At 42.2% G+C, this 18,845-nt stretch overlaps 1 protein-coding gene across 1 annotated transcript in view; it reads right to left on the reverse strand.

Moving 5' to 3' along the window:
* The window catches only part of LOC120928430 (membrane cofactor protein-like), a 122,735-nt gene extending 106,613 nt beyond the window's left edge, over nucleotides 1-16,122 (reverse strand). The window contains exons 1-2 of the mRNA XM_040339536.1: nucleotides 15,930-16,122; nucleotides 11,851-11,972 (exon numbers count right to left, since the gene is read on the reverse strand). Coding sequence (XP_040195470.1) covers nucleotides 11,851-11,932 — 82 coding nt within the window. The 5' untranslated portion in view covers nucleotides 11,933-11,972; nucleotides 15,930-16,122. The remainder of the gene's footprint in view (nucleotides 1-11,850; nucleotides 11,973-15,929) is intronic.
* Nucleotides 16,123-18,845: the final 2,723 nt, after the last annotated feature.

Below are 18,845 nucleotides of genomic sequence, written 5' to 3' on the forward strand. Positions count from 1 at the left end.
TGGTCATATGTGGGCTTTAACGACATGAAAAATCCGCGCATTGCTCAGAAGCAAGTTATGAGACGGGATCGCGGGATCTTTTACTAACACAAAATCAGCCCCAAGGGTGGCGGCATCCGCATGGAAGTTCCCATTGTACGTCACCGCGCTTTGCTAGAGCATTGTTTTTTTTCACGATCGTGTGTAGGAAAGGCCGTTTTAATGATCAAGTTGAAAAGAAAATTGTTTTTTCTAGAGCCTGAAAAACGTCATTTTTTAGAACCCGAAAAATGATCCTGTGTACGCGGCATTAGACTGGGAGAGAATATTGGCATCGATAAACACAGACCAGAAATGGGAATTCTTAAAAAAAAAAAAAAACAGTTTGGGACCTCACTGCAAAGTATATTCCAATGGGCAATAAGTTTAAAAGGCTAAAAATAAAACCCATGTAGCTCACAGTCAAAGTTAAAAAAAGCTATAAACAATAAGAAAAGAGCTTTCAAAAAATATAAAAATGAAGGAACACTAGTGTCGTTTAAATGTTACAAAGAATATAACAGAATATGTAAAAAGGAAATCAAGGATGCAAAAGTTAAAAACGAATGACAGACTGCAAAAGATAGTAGGACAAAACCTAAAAAATTCTTAAAATATATTAATAGTAAAAAGGTCCAGTCTGAGCATGTAGACATGTGCATTTCGTTTCGTTCCGAATTCGAACTAATTTTTCATTATTCGGAAATTCGGATGCATCCGAATTTCCGAATTACAAAAGTAACAAATTTAAACAAAACCGAAAAAACGATTGAATGCTAAAAAAAAAAAAAAAAATGCGAATGAAATTCGAATCGAATTCGAAAACAAATTCGAATCGAATTAAAAAACAATAGAAATCGATTTTCTAAAAACTACAATAAAATAGAATATAAAACAATATAATAAAAAAGAATAGAGTAGAATGTAATAAAATAGAACATGACAGTCTTTCGAAATTCGAATAGTATACATTTTAATTCTAGAATAGATTGGAAAATAATTCAAATTTATGGAAACTAAAATAGAAAAGAATAAAAAAACAATAGAACAGAGTAGAATCAATTAAAATATATATTATATTCTATTCTCTTGTTTTTCTTTTCTATTCCATTCTAATCTTTTCTATTCAAATTTGAATTAACTCTATACGAAATTCGAATTTCTTATTGAATGAAATTGAATAGAAAAGATTATAATAGATTAGTTTCATATTAGAATTTTAAAAAATTTGGACCGAATTCATAAAAAGTCGATCAAATTTGAAAAATTTTATTAAATTAGAAAAAATCTACTGCATTTGAAAAAAAATCTACCGAAATAGAAAAAAATACCACATTCAACAAAAATTTACCGAATTCGAAAAAGTTAACTATATATAACCATTTTCCAAAATTCTAATTTCGTATAGAATGAAATCGAATTGGAATAGAAAAGATTAGAATAGAATAGAAAATAATAGAAAAGAGTAAACTAGAAAAACGATAGAACAGAATAGAATAAAATATAAAATTATATTCGCTTTTGTTATATTGTTTTTCTAGTCTATTCTTTTCTATTATGTTCTATTCAAAAGTATGTTAAAAGTCCTCCGCGGGCCGCATGTGGCCCGCGGGCCGTAGTGTATGTATGCATTATATATATATATATATATATATACACATACACACACACACATATATATATATATATATATATATATATATATATATATATATATATATATATATATATATATATATATATATATATATATATATATATATATATTATAGTTAACCCTATCCCTAATAAAGATTAGAATAAAAAACAATAAACTAGAAAAACAATAGAACAGAATATAATAAAATATAACATATATTATATTTTATTCTGTTCTATTGTTTTTCTAGTCTATTCTAATCTTTTCTATTCAAATTCAAGTTCATTCTATACAAAATTCGAAATATATATATATATATATATATATATATATATATATATATATATATATATATATATATATATATATATATATATATATATATATATATATATATACACACCTTTCTATGCTGTTCTATTGTTTTTCTATGCCGGGTTTGACAAATTTGCTTGGAATCTAGGAGCCAGCTAAAAAAGTTAGGAGCCAGAAAACGCACCCCGTCCCGACGAGCTTGCGCCCAGAAGCGAACACATACGTGAGCAGCGCCCGCATATGTTATTGGTGTTCAAACCACACATGTGAGGTATCCCCGCGATTGGTAGAGCGAGAGCAATAATTCTAGCTCTAGTCCTCCTCTGTAACTCAAAACATGCAACCTGTAGATTTTTTTAAACGTCACCTATAAAGATTTTCAAGCGTAAAAGTTTGTCGGCATTCCACGAGCGGACGCAATTTTGAAGCGTGACATGTTGGGTATGAATTTACTCGGCGTAACATTATCTTTCATGATATTAAAAAAAATGGGGATAACTTTACTGTTGTCTTATTTTTTAATTAAAAAAAGTGTAATTTTTTCCCAAAAAAGTGCGCTTGTAAGACCGCTTCGCAAATACGGCGTGACAGAAAGTATTGCAACGATCGCCATTTTATTCTCTAGGGTGTTAGGATAAAAAAATATATATAATGTTTGGGGGTTCCAATTAGAGGGAAGAAGATGGCAGTGAAAAATGACATTAGAATTGCTGTTTAACTTGTAATGCTTAACTTGTAATACCAACGGCCACCACCAGATGGCGCCAGCTCACACATCTGGAGTAATAACTTGTAATACCAACGGCTCACCACCAGATGGCGCCAGCCCACCTTCCAAGTCACCAGGACACCATTTCTAGTCGCCATGGCCACCAGGCGCCCGGGATTTGTCGAGCCCTGTTCTATGCTATTCTTTTCTATTAATTGTATTCTAGTCTTTTCTATTCGAATGTGAATTCATTTTATATGAAATTAGAATTTCGGAAGATCATAGAAAAAATATAATGCAATATATATATATATATATATATATATATACTAGGGCTGTGCGTTAAACGCGATATTAACGGCGTTAACGCAAACCCATGTTAACGCCGTCAATATTTTTGTCGCGCGATTAACGCGGGGGGGCTTGGGGTGGACGTGCAGAGTGTGCAGCGGCGCGGCGCGGCTTACCTTCTCGCTGGATTCACAGGCAAGTTACTCACCTTGTCCCTGGATCCAGCGATGCCACCCCGCTGTGTGATCGGCGATGCCACCCCGCTGTGTGATCGAGCGGGTCCTCCTTGCTTGGCGGGTCCTCCTCGCTTGGCGGGTCCTCCTCGCTCGATTCACAGTGTCTGTGTGCCGCCGATCTCCGTTCCCTGCGACGTTACGACGCACGGGGACGGAGAACGGCGCCAAATTCAAAAAAGTAAACAAACACAATACACACAGTATACTGTAATCTTATAGATTACAGTACTGTATGTAAAAAATACACACACCCCTTGTCCCTAGTGGTCTGCCCAGTGTCCTACATGTACTTTTATAAAATAAAAACTATTCTTTCTGCCTGAAAACTGTAGATTGTCCAAAAGTGTCCCTTTATGTCAAAAATGGTTTTAGATCAGCTAGAAAACAGCGATCATAAATTATAATCACTTGCAGAATTGTGCGATATTTGTGGGGAAATTCGTCATAAATTAGATAGATTAATCGTGAGTTAACTATGACATTAATGCGATTAAAAATTGTAATCGTTTGACAGCACTAATATATACACACACATACATACATATACCGTATTTATCGGCGTATATCGCACACAGGGCAAAATCGTGGGTGCGCGATATACGCCGATACCCGCGCCGAGTTTTGAATACTGCGCCGACATATACCGAGCGCAGTACACTCGGGTATAGTGGTATAGTCGGCCAGTCTCGGCTTCTTCCGCGGTCACGTCCTGGACGTACAGGACGTGAGCGCGACAGTTGCCGAGCCTGCCCGAGTGTACTGCGCTCGGTATATGCTGGCGCAGTATTCAAAACTCGGCGCGGGAAACGAGCGGGGAGGATGCGAGGACGCCGGACCCGACGAAGAGGACACCCGAAGCCGGATTCGCCGATGGACGCCGCGCAAGACACCAAAACTGTACAAAAAACTTATTTTCCACAGGAATGGGGGCAACGGTGCGCACTATACCCCAATAAATACGGTATATATATATATATATATATATATATATATATATATATATATATATATATATATATATATATATATATATATATATATATATATATATTATATATATAAAACTTCTTCCGAAATTCGAATTTCATACAGAGTAAAATCGAATTTCAATAGAAAAGATTAGAATAGAAAAGAGTAGCATAGAAAAACAATAGAACAGAAAAGAATATAATATATATTATATTTTTTTCTATTCCGTTCTATCGTTTTTCTTTGCTATTCTTTTCTATTATTCTCTATTTTCAATGGAAAAAAAAAGTTTTAAAAACGGTCGTTTTTTTTTTTTTTTAAGGACTCCTGAAAAAAAATCCATTGATACATGTTCCCTCGGGCAAGAACCGGGTTCTCAAAAACGTTTTCACCAGTATACTACAGAGCACACGGCCAGTACACACCAAGTAGCTTTAGGTGCAAACTACAGAGGACACGGGCAATAAACCACGCAAGAATACTTCAGCTAGCACACTCAGCTGCTTGCCAGTAAATTAGGAAGAACTGATCTAGCTAAACTATACAGTGTATAAATATATGTACAACACCTGGGATGTATATATATCCTTTACACACTAACATTAACTGACTAGCCTGCCTGCTCTACCTACCTGCAAAAAATAACACTCCCTCTGTCCTCTATTAACCCCCGCAACACACTACACAAGGCCGACTTGCAGGCGGCCTTTTATAGTGTGAGATGTGTACTAAACCCCCTGAGCCATAATTGGCCAAAGCCACCCTGGCTTTGGCAAATTATGGCTCTCCGTTTTTTGCAAGCTGTGATTGGCCAAGCATGCGGGTCATAGTGCATGCTTGGCCAATCATCAGCCAGCGATGCCGCAGTGAATTATGGTCTGTGAAATGTAACTCGAATTTGTCGCGAATGACCCGTTTTGTTCGTATTTCGACGAACGATTGAACATACGATGTTCGAGTCAAACATGAGTTTGACTCGAATAAGAAGCTCATCCCTAGTGTTGAGTCATTCACTTTACGGTCAACACGAAAGACAAGGGGGCACTGTTTACGTCTAGAGGAAAAAAGATTTCATCTCCAAATACGGAAAGGTTTCTTCACAGTAAGAGCTGTGAAAATGTGGAATAGACTCCCCTCCGGAGGTGGTTCTGGCCATCTCAGTAGATTGCTTTGACCACTTGAGGACCGCCTAACGCCGATATACAACAGCAGAATGGCACAGCTGGGCACAGGCACGTACAGCCGTGGGTCGCGCGCTCGCGACGATGTTCCGCGATCAGGTCACAGGAGCTGAAGAACGGGGAGAGGTGAGTGTAAACAAACCTTCCCCATTCTTCTCTGTGGCTTGTCACTGATCATCTGTTCCCTGTCATAGGGAATGATGGTCAGTGATGTCACACGTCCAGCCACACCCCCCTACAGTAAGAAACACAAATCAGGGCACACTTAACCCCTTTAGCGCCCCCTAGTGGTTAACCCCTTGACTGCCATTGTCATTTTCACAGTAATCAGTGCATTTTTATAGCACTTTTCGCTGTGAAAATGACAATGGTCCCAAAAATGTGTCAAAAGTGTCCGCCATAATGTCGCAGTCACGAAAAAAATTGCTGATTGCGGCCATTACTAGTAAAAAAAAAATATTAATAAACACGCCATAAAACTATCCACTATTTTGTACACTCTATGGCCCAGATTCACAGCAGAGATACGACGGAGTATCTCAGATACTCTGTCGTATCTCTCAGAGCATCTATGCGACTGATTCATAGAATTAGTTACGCATAGATAGCCCTTAGATCCGACAGGTGTAATTGTTTTACACTGTCGGATCTTAAGATGCAATACCGCGGCCGCCGCTGGGTGGAGTTTGTGTCGTATTCCAGCGTCGGGTATGCAAATTAGCAGTTACGGCGATCCACTACGGTTTTTCGCGTTCGGTACGTCGTCGCTAGTCTAGTTTCCCGTCGCAATTTTAGTCGTCGTTTTCCCTGCCCTAACTTTACACAGCCCACGTATGTGCTGTATAAAGTATGGCTGTCGTTCCCGCGTTGAAATTTAAAAATGTTTTGTTCTTGCGTAAGACGTCCGGGAATACGAAAGTACGCTACGCACGTCGCTGTTCGAAAACATGACGTCACTTCGCGCAAAGCACGGCGGGAATTTCAAAACGGAGCATGCGCAGTAGGTCCGGCGCGGGAGCGCGCCTAATTTAAATGGCACACGCCCCTTTGAATTACGCGGGCTTACGCCGGAGGCCGCCGGTGAATCAGGCACTATCGATGAAAACTTGCGGTGGTGTAACGTATCTACGATACGTTACGCCGCCGCAGTTCTATGTGAATCTGGGCCTATAACTTTTGCGCAAACTAATCAATAAACGCTTATTGCGTTTGTTTTACCAAAAATATGTAGAATATGTATCGGCCTAAACTGAGGAAAAAAATAATTTTTTATATATTTTTTGGGGATATTCATTATAGCATTCATTTGTTTGGGAGCCACGTCACACGACCGCGCAATTTTCAGTTAAAGCAACGCAGTGCCGAATCGCAAAAAGGGGCCAGGTCCTTTACCTGCATAATGGCCTGGGTCTTAAGTGGTTAACAAAGGTCTGGATACTTTCCTAAATGTACATAATATAACTGGGTACTAACATTTATAGGTAAAGTTGATCCAGGGAAAACCCGATTGCCTCTCGGGGGATTAGGAAGGAATTTTTTTCCCCTGCTGTAGTAAATTGGATCATGCTCTGCTGGGGTTTTTTTTTTGCCTTCCTCTGGATTAACTGTGGGTATAGAATTGGGTATATTGGATTGTACGATATTTTATATTTTATTTATTTATTTTTTATGGTTGAACTGGATGGACTTGTGTCTTTTTTCAACCTGACTAACTATGGGCCAGATTCACAAACGAGATACGACGGCGTATCTACTGATACGCCGTCGTATCTCTGTTTCTAACTATGCGACTGATTCATAGAATCAGTTACGCATAGCTAGCCCTAAGATCCGACAGGTGTAATTGAATTACACTGTCGGATCTTAAGGATGCAGTTCTAGGCCGGCCGCTATGCAAATGAAGACTTACGGCGATCCCCGAACGTCCCCAACGGCCCGTCGATCTAAATCTACGTCGTTTCCGTCGAGTTACGCCGCGTAAAACTAGGGCTGAGCTCTAGTTGTCTTAAGCCATGGTAAGTATGGCCGTCGTTCCCGCGTCGAAATTTAAACATCAACGTCGTTTGCGTAAGACGTCCGTGAATGGCGCTGGACACCATTTACGTTAACGTCTAAGCAAATCAGTTAGCGCAATGCATGTCGGGTAATTTACCCGACGGAGCATGCGCAGTACGTCCGGCGCGGGAGCGCGCCTAATTTAAATGGGACTTGCCCCATTCGATTGGGCCCGCCTTGCGCCGGACGGATTTAAGTTACACCGCTGCAAATTTCCAGGTAAGTGCTTTGTGGATCGGGCACTTAGGCAGAAAATTTGCGGCGGTGTAACTTAAATCGGAAAAGTTAAGTTGCGCCCGGGCTACGTAAATCTGGCCCTATGTAACTATGTATCTCACACAGTGGGGCTTATTTACGAAAAGGCAAATCACCTTTGCAATACAAGTGCAAAGTGCACTTGGAAGTGCAGTCGCTGTAAATCTGAGGGGAAGCTCTACTGATTTTATCATCCAATCATATGCAAGCTAAAATGCTGATTTTTATTTTCCTTGCATGTCCCCCTCGGATCTACAGCGACTGCACTTTCAAGTGCACTTTCCACTTGTAGTGCAAAGTGGATTTGCCTTTAGTAAATAACCCCCAGTATCTCACAAAAGTGAGTACACCTTTCACATTTTTGTAAATATTTTTTATTATATCTTTTCATGTGACAACGCTAAAGAAATGACACTTTGCTACAATGTACAATGTAAAGTAGTGAGTATACAGCTTGAATAACAGTGTCAATTTTCTGTCCCTTCAAAATATCTCAACATGCAACCATTAAGGTCTAAATCGCTGGCAACAAAAGTGAGTATACCCCTAATTGAAAATTTCCAAATTGATAATTATTTGTGTGGCCACTATTATTTTCCAGCACTGCCTTAACCCTCTTGGGCATGGAGTTCACCAGAGCTTCACAGGTTGCCACTGGAGTCCTTTTCCACTTCTCCATGATGACATCACAGAGCTGGTGGATGTTAGAGACCTTGCGCTCCTCCGCCTTCCATTTGAGGATGCCCCACAGATGCTCAATAGGGTTTAGGTCTGGAGACATGCTTGGCCAGTCCATTACCTTTACCCTTAGCTTCTTTAGCAAGGCAGTGGTCATCTTGGAGATGTGTTTGGGGTCATTATCATGTGGAAATACGGCCCTGCTGCACAGTCTCCGAAGGGGGGGGGGGGGGTCATGCTCTGCTTCATGGTTCATGGTAGCTTCTGGTTGTCTTGGAGGTGTGTTTGGGGTCGTTATGTGGGAATACTGCCCTGTGGCCCAGTCACTGAAGGGAGGGGATCATGCTCTGCTTCAGTATGTCACAGTACATGTAAGCATTCATGGTTCCCGCAATGAACTGTAGCTCCCCAGTGCCGGCAGAACTCATGCAGCCCCAGACCATGACACTTCCACCTCCATGCTTGACTGTAAGCAAGACACACTTGTCTTTGTATTCCTCACCTGGTTTTCGCCACACATGCTTGACACTATCTGAACCAAATAAGTTTATCTTGGTCTCATGGGACCGCAGGACATGGTTCCAGTAATCCACGTCTTTAGTCTGCTTGTCTTCAGCAAATTTCTTGTGCATCATCTTTAGAAGACGCTTCCTTCTGGGATGACAGCCATGCAGACCAATTTGATGTAGTGTGCCGTATATGATCTGAGCACTGACAGGCTGACCCCCCACCCCTTCAACCTCTGTAGCAATGCTGGCAGCACTCATAAGTCTATTTCCCAAAGACAACCTCTGGATATGACGCAGAGCACGTGCACTCAACTTCTTGACAATGGTGAGGCCTGTTCTGAGTGGAACCTGTCCTGTTAAACCCCAGAACGGTCTTGGCAACCGTGCTGCAGCTCAGTTTCAAAGTCTTGGCAATCTTTTAATAGCCCAGGCCATCTTTATGTAGAGCAACGGTTCTTTTAGATCCTCAGAGTTCTTTGCTGTGAGGTGCCATGTTGAACTTCCAGTGACCAGTATAAGAGAGTGAGAGCGATAACACCAAATTTAACGCACCTGCTCCCCAGTCACACCTGAGAACTTGTAACACTAAGAAGTCACATGACACTGGGGAGAGAAAATGGCTAGTTGGGCCCAATTTGGGACATTTTCACTTAGGGGTGTACTCACGTTTGTTGACAGTGGTTTAAACATTAATGGCTGTGTGTTCAGTAATATTGAGGGGACAGCAAATTTACACTCACTACTTTACATTGTAGCAAAGTTTAATTTCTTCAGTATTGTCACATAAAAAGATATAATAAAATATTTGCAAAATGTGAGGAGGTGTACTCACGCTTGTGAGATACTGTGCAATATAATATATATATATATATATATATATATATATATATATATATATATATATATATATATATATATATATATATATATATATATATATATATATATATATATATATATATATATATATATATATATATATATATATATATATATATATATATATATTAGGGTTGTCCCGATACCACTTTTTTTAGGACTGAGTACGAGTACCGATACTTTTTTTTTAGTAGTCGCCGATACCGAATACCAATACTTTTTTTTAAATGTGTCTCCATATGCAGCCATGTCCCCCCACAGATGCAGCCATTGTCTCCCCCCATATGCAACCATTGTCTCCCCCCATTATCCAGTCACTGTCTCCCCCCATTATCCAGCCACTGTCTCCCCCCATATGCAGCCATGTCCCCCATATCCAGCCATTGTCTCCCCCCATATGCAACCATTGTCTCCCCCCATTATCCAGCCACTGTCTCCCCACATTATCCAGCCACTGTCTCCCCCCATGCAGCAATGTCTCCCACCATATCCAGCCACTGTCTCCCCCCATTATCCAGCCACTGTCTCCCCCCATTATCCAGCCACTGTCTCCCCCCATTATCCAGCCACTGTCTCCCCCCATTATCCAGCCACTGTCTCCCCCCCATTATCCAGCCACTGTCTCCCCCCATTATCCAGCCACTGTCTCCCCCCATGCAGCAATGTCTCCCACCATATCCAGCCATTGTCTCCCCCCATTATCCAGCCACTGTCTCCCCCCATTATCCAGCCACTGTCTCCCCCCATATGCAGCCATGTCCCCCATATCCAGGTATTGTCTCCCCCCATATGCAAACATTGTCTCCCCCCATTATCCAGCCACTGTCTCCCCCCATGCAGCAATGTCTCCCACCATATCCAGCCATTGTCTCCCCCCATATACAGCCATTGTCTCCCCCCATATACAGCCATTGTCTCCCCCCATATACAGCCATTGTCTCCCCCCATATACAGCCATTGTCTCCCCCCATATACAGCCATTGTCTCCCCCCATATACAGCCTTTGTCTCCCCCCATATACAGCCATTGTCTCCCCCCATATACAGCCATTGTCTCCCCCCATATACAGCCATTGTCTCCCCCCATATACAGCCATTGTCTCCCCCCCATATACAGCCATTGTCTCCCCCCCATATACAGCCATTGTCTCCCCCCCATATACAGCCATTGTCTCCCATATGCAGACATTGTCATCCCCCTTACCTGCATCCGCTGTTGCCGCTGACTGTTTAACACGCGCGGGTAGTGTAATGATTGGTGCCGCGCTGCGTACAGACACTCCCCCTTGCTCGGGATTGGACAGTTCACCCGAGCAAGGGGGAGTGTCTGTACGCTGTGCGGCGCCAATCATTACACTCCCTGCGCGTGTTAAACAGTCGGCGGCAGCGCGGATTCGACGTAACGGCGGCGGCAAGTATTCTATTTCGGTATCGGGGGTATTTGCGGGAGTACGAGTACTCCCGCAAATACTCGGAATCGGTCCCGATACTAGTATCGGTATCGGGACAACCCTTTATATATATATATATATATATATATATATATATATATATATATATATATATATATATATATATATATAGATTAATCTGATATTTTGTTTGTTTTGTATGATGGATATTGCTCTAAAATAGTAATAGATTGCACTAAACCCTGGGGGCAGAGAATGGGGGGGTGGGGGGTGGAGCTGAGCCAGCCTGTGTGTGTCAATAGACTTAAACCAGCAAGCAGCTATGGGGGCACTCTGAGAAAAGAAAGCAGCAAGACTACCAGTGGGGGGACCCCCAGAAGAAGAGGATTGGGGCTGCTCTGTGCAAAACCACTGCACAAAGCAGGTATGACATGTTTATTAATTTAGAAAAAAAAAATTAAACCTTTACAAATAACTAATTCAGTGACAGCAAAAGGGTTCAACTGAAAAATGTTTGCTTGGCTCAAGAGTAGACTAAGGATACATTCATGTAACTGGCCAGTATTTTTTTATATCAAATTAGGTATAGAAACAAAAGTTAGATTATAGATTATTATTTTTTCACCCCCACTTGTTTATTACTGTAAATACAGTAAAAAAAAAAAAAAAAAAAAAAAAAAAACACACATACATTCAACAACTTACCATAACTAGCAGCAATGAAGGCCGAAATGCATAGAAGTAGAAAACCCCAGTGGTCTCTCACAACGTTCTTTTGAGGAAACATGATGATGATGATGATGATGATGTACGACCACGACAATTCACTAATTGAAAAAGAAGAATTAAAAAAAAATTCAATATCACATGCCCAAAATGTTAAGTAGTAACAATTGTTGTGGGATTGCCTGTGCGCTAGACAGATGTGGCAACACTTTCTATTTTATCTAGAGGTGGCGACAGGGTGGTTCTGTCCGCCTGTTGAAATCCACACCTGGCGGGTTCCAGAATTCTTTTGGAGGAATAGACTCATTAAGTTTTTTTTTTTACGATGGCTACACAAGAGCATTGATTATAGATTAATAAGCCCCTTTCAACTATGTACCTTATAGTCCACTTAACCTTTCTCCTCCGTTGGTTGTACGGCGTCTCGTGTACCACATCTAGATATAGTTTTCGGGGTCCCCTGCATCCACACGTGAGGGATACCTGTATCTGGGCCTCCTAGGTGATCTACAAGCCCCCCCCCTTTTTTTGTATGATCCAGTCTCACCACACGGGAGCCTTTTGGAGAGATATCCATCTGCATATGTTCTAGCAGAAACGTTCTGTCCTCCTTAAAGGCATTCTATGCATTAAGATAAATATCCTTCTCTGTGCAGCAGCCCCCCTAACAATTACCTGAGGTCTCTCTTGCTCCAGCGACGTTGTAGGAATGTCTCGGCCATCCAGAACTCTCCTCCCCATTGGCTGAGACAGCAGCGCAGTGCCATTGGCTCCCGATGCTGTCAAAGTCAGTCAGCCAATGAGAGAAGAAAAGGTGGCGGGACTGTATTCTGTGTCGGACACAGGGAGCTGTGAGTCAGCTCAAGTGCCCCCATAGCAAGCTGCTTTCTGTGGGGGCACCCAAAATGAGGGAGGGGCCAGGAGAGCCGGAAAAAAAAAAACAGAGAAGAGGAGGGTTTTGGCTGCTCTGTGCAAAATCAACTGCGCAGAGGAGGCAAGTATGACATGTTTGTTATTTTTTTTATAAATAAAAAAAAAACACAAGGGACTTTACAATCACTTTAAGAAGCAGGCATAGTTTTCTATGAAACATGTTGAGGAACTTCAGTAATTTTTTTAATGGACTTTATATTCAGTTATTGCTCCTACATTCTCTAGTATTGTGAGGTTTAACTTAAAGCGGTAGTTCACCCCCCCGACACGATTTTACCATCGAGACAGGCATTGTAGCGCGAGCTACAGTATGCCTGTCCCGATTTTTTTAACCCCGGACTCACCTTGTAATCGGAGATCGTATTTTTCGGCTCCCGCGGGGAATGGGCGTGCCTATGGAGAGGGAGGATGATTGACGGCCGGCCCTGGCACGTCACTCTCCCCGAAGACAGCCGGAGTAGGTCTCGACTCTTCACGGCGCCTGCGCACAGGCTATGCGCACGCGTCGTGAAGACCAAGCCTATTTCGGCTATTTCCGGAGAAGCGTGACGCGCCAGACCCGGCCGTCAATCATCCTCCGTCTCCATAGGCACGCCCATTCCCCGGTATCTTCGATCTACGCGTACAAGGTGAGTACGGGGGTAAAAAATTCGGGACAGGCATACTGTAGCTCGCGCTACAATGCCTGATTTTATGGTAAAAGAAAAAAAAAAAAATTTTTTCGTCGATAGGGTGAACCCCCGCTTTAAATGGGCCACACGGTGGTTTTCACTGCCAACAAAAAAATGTTTGCAATGTATTTTAGCCGAATGTTGTTTTTAACTTTTGGTATGAATAAAGTTTATAATGGGCTCCATCAGGGGCCATCCGGTGGAAGGAACGCATTTTCATGTATGCAGATGACACCCCTTTTGTACCTTGGGAACTATACCACATCTCTGCGGGAAGCCCTCCAAATTATAGAAACCTTCGGCCTCTACTTGGGTATCCATATCAATTGGGACAAATCCTATCACCCGCTGAGAGCGACCCATTCAGGTAAATGGGGCAGCACTGCAGCCTCCCAGCAACTGTGCACAAAACTGGTTGTTGTCCAGTATTAAGGGAGGTTAAAGGGGTTGTAAAGGAAAACAATTGTTTCCCTAAATAGCTTCCTTTACCTTAGTGCAGTCCTCCTTCACTTACCTCATCCTTCGGTTTTGCTTTTAAATGTCCTTATTTCTTCTGAGAAATCCTCACTTCCTGTTCTTCTGTCTGTATCTACACACCGTAAAGCGAGGCTTTCTCCCTGGTGTGGAGAAAGCCTCTTGAGGGGGGAGGGGGCGAGCAGGAGGGTCAGGACGCTCACTAACACACAGCTCCTTTCTATATCTGCAAAGTAGAGAGTGTCCTGACACTCCTGCTCGCCCCCTCAAGAGGCTTTCTCCACACCAGGGAGAAAGCCTCGCATTACTGTGTGTAGTTACAGACAGAACAGGAAGTGAGGATTTCTCAGAAGAAATAAGGACATTTAAAACAGGGCTCGACAAATCCCGGGCGCCAGGTCGCCATGGCGACTAGAAATGGTGTCCTGGCGACTTGGCTTGGAAGGTGGGCTGGCGCCATCTGTTGGTGCGCCGTTGGTATTACAAGTTATTACCACCAGATGTGTGAGCTGGCGCCATCTGGTGGTGGCCGTTGGTATTACAAGTTAAGCATTACAAGTTAAACAGCAATTCTAATGTCATTTTTCATTATTTTTCACTGCCATCTTCTTCTCTAATTAGAACCCCAAACATTATATATATTTTCTATCCTAACACCCTAGAGAATAAAATGGCGATTGTTGCAATACTTTCTGTCACGCCGTATTTGCGCAGCGGTCTTACAAGCGCACTTTTTTGGGAAAAAAATTACACTTTTCTTTAATTAAAAAATAAGACAACAGTAAAGTTATTCCCATTTTTTTTTTATATTATGAAAGATAATGTTACGCTGAGTAAATTCATACCCAACATGTCACGCTTCAAAATTGCGTCCGCTTGTGGAATGCCGACAAACTTTTACCCTTTAAAATCTTCATAGGCGACGTTTAAAAAAAAAAAAAATCTACAGGTTGCATGTTTTGAGTTACAGAAGAGGACTAGGGCTAGAATTATTGCTCTCGCTCTACCAATCGCGGTGGTTTGAACACCGTTTACATATGCGGGCGCTGCTCACGTATGTGTTCGCTTCTGCGCGCGAGCTCGTCGGCACGGGGTGCGTTTTCTGGCTCCTAACTTTTTTAGCTGGCTCCTAGATTCCAAGCAAATTTGTCAAACCCTGATTTAAAAGCAAAATGAAAGGATGAAGTAAATGAAGGACGACTGCACCAAGGTAAAGAAAGCTATTTAGGGGGAAACAAAAATTTCCTTTACAACACCTTTAAAGCAGGTGTTGAGGAGCCAATACAATGCTCTTCATAGACAAAACAGGTGTAATCAAACCCTATTACAATACATAAATATTTTTTTTTTTTTTTTTTATGCAAGAAAAAGTTAAATAATAAAAATACATAAATAAAATAATCTAATTTCCATTGCCATACACTGAAGTGTGATGGTGGACACAGGAGAAATCACACTAGCGGGAAGATTAGAGATACAGTAGTCGGAACTCATCTAAACTCACATGAAATGAAAGCAAACACACACACACACACACACACACACACACACACACACACACACAATATTCCCTGTAGAGTGAAAGAACAAAAACACAGTGACCGGAGCCGACCAGTCCAGTGATCTCTATAAACACAGCAGTTACTTTCACTTTCGATTCTGATGACTCATGTCTTTCCGCTACACAGGACAGGCACGTGACAGCGCTATTTACACATACAAGTTTATGTCCCAAGACAACGAACCATTATAAATCACACCAGAAATATGATTTCCGATACACACCTTTATTTCTAGGAGCGGATCTGAGACAAAGACTAAATTTATAGCCAATAATAACAGACAGCAGCACATTGATCACACCACCATCCGTACCGCAGAATGATAATAAAAAAAGAGAAGACCACAAACAGCAGTAAACCGAGCACCAAGTCAGGCTGATCTATGAAATGTTATCATCATATGGCGGTAACAACTCACCCGACTTTATCCCAAACACTACAGATCGTCTCTACACACACAGATTCTCCGCCGTCCACCCAGCTCAGCTGTTCCCGAGCTCCTCTACTCACAGTGATCAGCGACTCCTTCTCTGATGTCACATTGACAACGTCACACAACTCCACCAATCAGTGACAAGAGCTCATTTCCCTATATCAACAGCAACTAACAGCCAAGGATGTAATCAAGGTGTGCTAATAGCGGGCATTCCCGTCATCGTTTCCGTGTTGCAGTTTAACACCAACTTCCCCATCTCTATGTTCTGTTACAATGTCCTGTTACAATGTCATCCAAGGATGACTACAGATCACATGATTAGGGTTCTCTGTAACTTTGTACATTTTAACACATGAAATTGGTCAGTTTGCAGATACGGAGTAAGAAGAAATGTTAGAGTCAGCTTCCTGAATAAAGACACCAAGCCCATCTAGTTCACCTTGTGGCTGTCTCCATGTTAATAATTCCCATATCTCTGTATGTTGAGATTGTCAAGATTCTCATCTAATAGTTTTTTTTTAACACTATCGACACTCCGCGCTGACGTGGCTGCTTCTGGAAGAGAGTTCCACATCCTTACCACTGACAGTAAAGAACCCTCTATGCAGTTTCTCTTTCAGTTTCAGTAAATGGCCACGTGTCTTTTTAAACTCCCTGCGACTAATTATTTTTTTTCCATATGCTAGAATTACCATTAAAGCAGTAGTAAACAGCCTTAATGAATGGAAAGAAACATAAGGGCAATACGTGAAGTGATTACAATGCACATCACTATATATATTTTTTTAAATCCTGTATTACAAGTTTATTCTTGCTTATTTCCACTTCTCATATCTCAGCCGATACCTGCGCCATATTGGGACTCCTCTTCCTTGTCCAGCATCCTCCCTCGCTCTACGATGGCCGCAATCTCGTACGTGCACATTATGAACTAGCCATGCTTTGCTTTCATTTTTAAAATCTCCAAATTAAACTTGTACGTTGTTAAAGCGGGAGTTCACCCTAAAAAAAAATTCTAACATTACATCCAGCATACGAACGACATTTACAGTATGCAGGTCTTTTTTTTTTTTCGCCGTACATACCGATATAGTGTGATTTTCCCCCCGACTTCCGGGTTCTGATTCCCGCGGGACTGTGAGTTCCTATCCCTGGGTTAGATGATTGACGTGTTGTGAAAAAGTTCCCATGTCGCACAAGGCGCGTCACCAGTTTTCCATAAATAGCCGAGCTGCGAGTCAGCGATATACGGCGCCTGCGCCCGCCATGTAGAGCTGACTGCACAGGCGCCGTATAGCGCCGACTCGCAGCTTGGCTATTTATGGAAAACTGGTGACGCGCCTTGTGCGACATGGGAACTTTTTCACAACACGTCAATCATCTAACCCAGGGATAGGAACGCCCAGTCCCGCGGGAATCAGAACCCGGAAGGCGGGGAGAAAAATCACACTATATCGGTATGTACGGCGAAAAAAAAAAAAAAGACCTGCATACTGTAAATGTCGGTCGTATGCTGGATGTAATGTTAGAATTTTTTTTTTTAGGGTGAACCCCCGCTTTAACTTTGTGAGGGCTGCTTCACACAAATTGGTGACAAAGCACATTCATCATTGGCACACAACATTAAAATATGTGTGCATGATCATATCTGGCCCAAAACAACAAAGTTCTAGATTTGGTGCAAACCCACACTTTCTTGATTTATAAGGTTATTTTTTGGGGTTCCATTATGTGAAACCCATGAAAAATGTAATTACTGGTAAAAATAAAAACTAACACCACAACAAAGGAAGAACATACAAACCTCTAGGGCAGGTAGCAGAATTGGGATTCCAACCAAGAATCTCAGTGCTTCTAGGCAGAAGTGCTAAACAGTTAGCCACTGTGCTGTCACATGTACTGTATGTAGGCTGCATCTCTGTGGTGCCACAGTCCTAAGTCCCAGGGGTGCAAGAATTTAATCAATGCAGATGTACTGTGGAAGGCCAGAGAGCCATTGAACAACCTGTTTCTGTCATCTGATTTGGAGGCTGGTTATGGCTAATTACTGTCAGCATGCTGAGCGATAAACAGCTGTCATTTTGTGGGTTGAGCCCTGGTTCACACTGGGTACGATTTGGAACGATTTGAGATGCGATTTGACATGTCAAATCGCATCTCAAATCGGCGGCAATTGTCGGCAATGGCACTGTCCTAATCAGTGCGACGCCGCATCTGCGATTTCAAAAAGTAGTTCCTGTACTACTTTTTGCGATTTCGGGCCCTCGATTTACATTAAATTGCGGCCGAAATCGCGGCGAAATCGCGGCAAAATCGCGGTAAAATCACGCATTTTACCGCGATTTTGAATTCGCAGCAGTGTGAACCTAGGCTGAGGCTTAGTAAGAGGCTGCAATTAGTGCTGGTGGGGAAATGTTAAGGCTGATTATAGTTCTTGCCCATGGAAAATATATGGCACAATTTGCAATGGTGGTGGAACCCTCCTACACATAAATACTACATTTAGACATAATTTATGTAAGGACCTGAGTCAGGAGCTATGTTTAACAACATAGGGAGAACAGACAACTTCTCTACATGAAGTGGCATGTTTTGGATTCAAACCAAGACCCTCAGGCCCCGTACACACGACAGAGGAACTCGACGTGCTTGGCACGTCGAGTTCCTCGTCTCGTTTTGGGATGAAGCCGCCGAGGAGCTCGGCGGGCCGCCTTCTCCTATAGAACAACGCGGCCAACGAGAAAATAGAGAACATGTTCTCTATTTTCTCGTCGAGCTCCTCGGCGGCTCCATCGAGCCAAAACTGTACAGACGACAGAGATTCTCGGCAGAATCCGGGTTTTGACCGAGTTTCTCGGCGAATTCTGCCGAGAATCTCTGTCGTGTGTACGAGGCCTC

Source organism: Rana temporaria, chromosome 2 (genome assembly GCF_905171775.1).
Source record: "Rana temporaria chromosome 2, aRanTem1.1, whole genome shotgun sequence".
In the NCBI taxonomy this organism is placed as follows: Eukaryota; Metazoa; Chordata; class Amphibia; order Anura; family Ranidae; genus Rana; species Rana temporaria.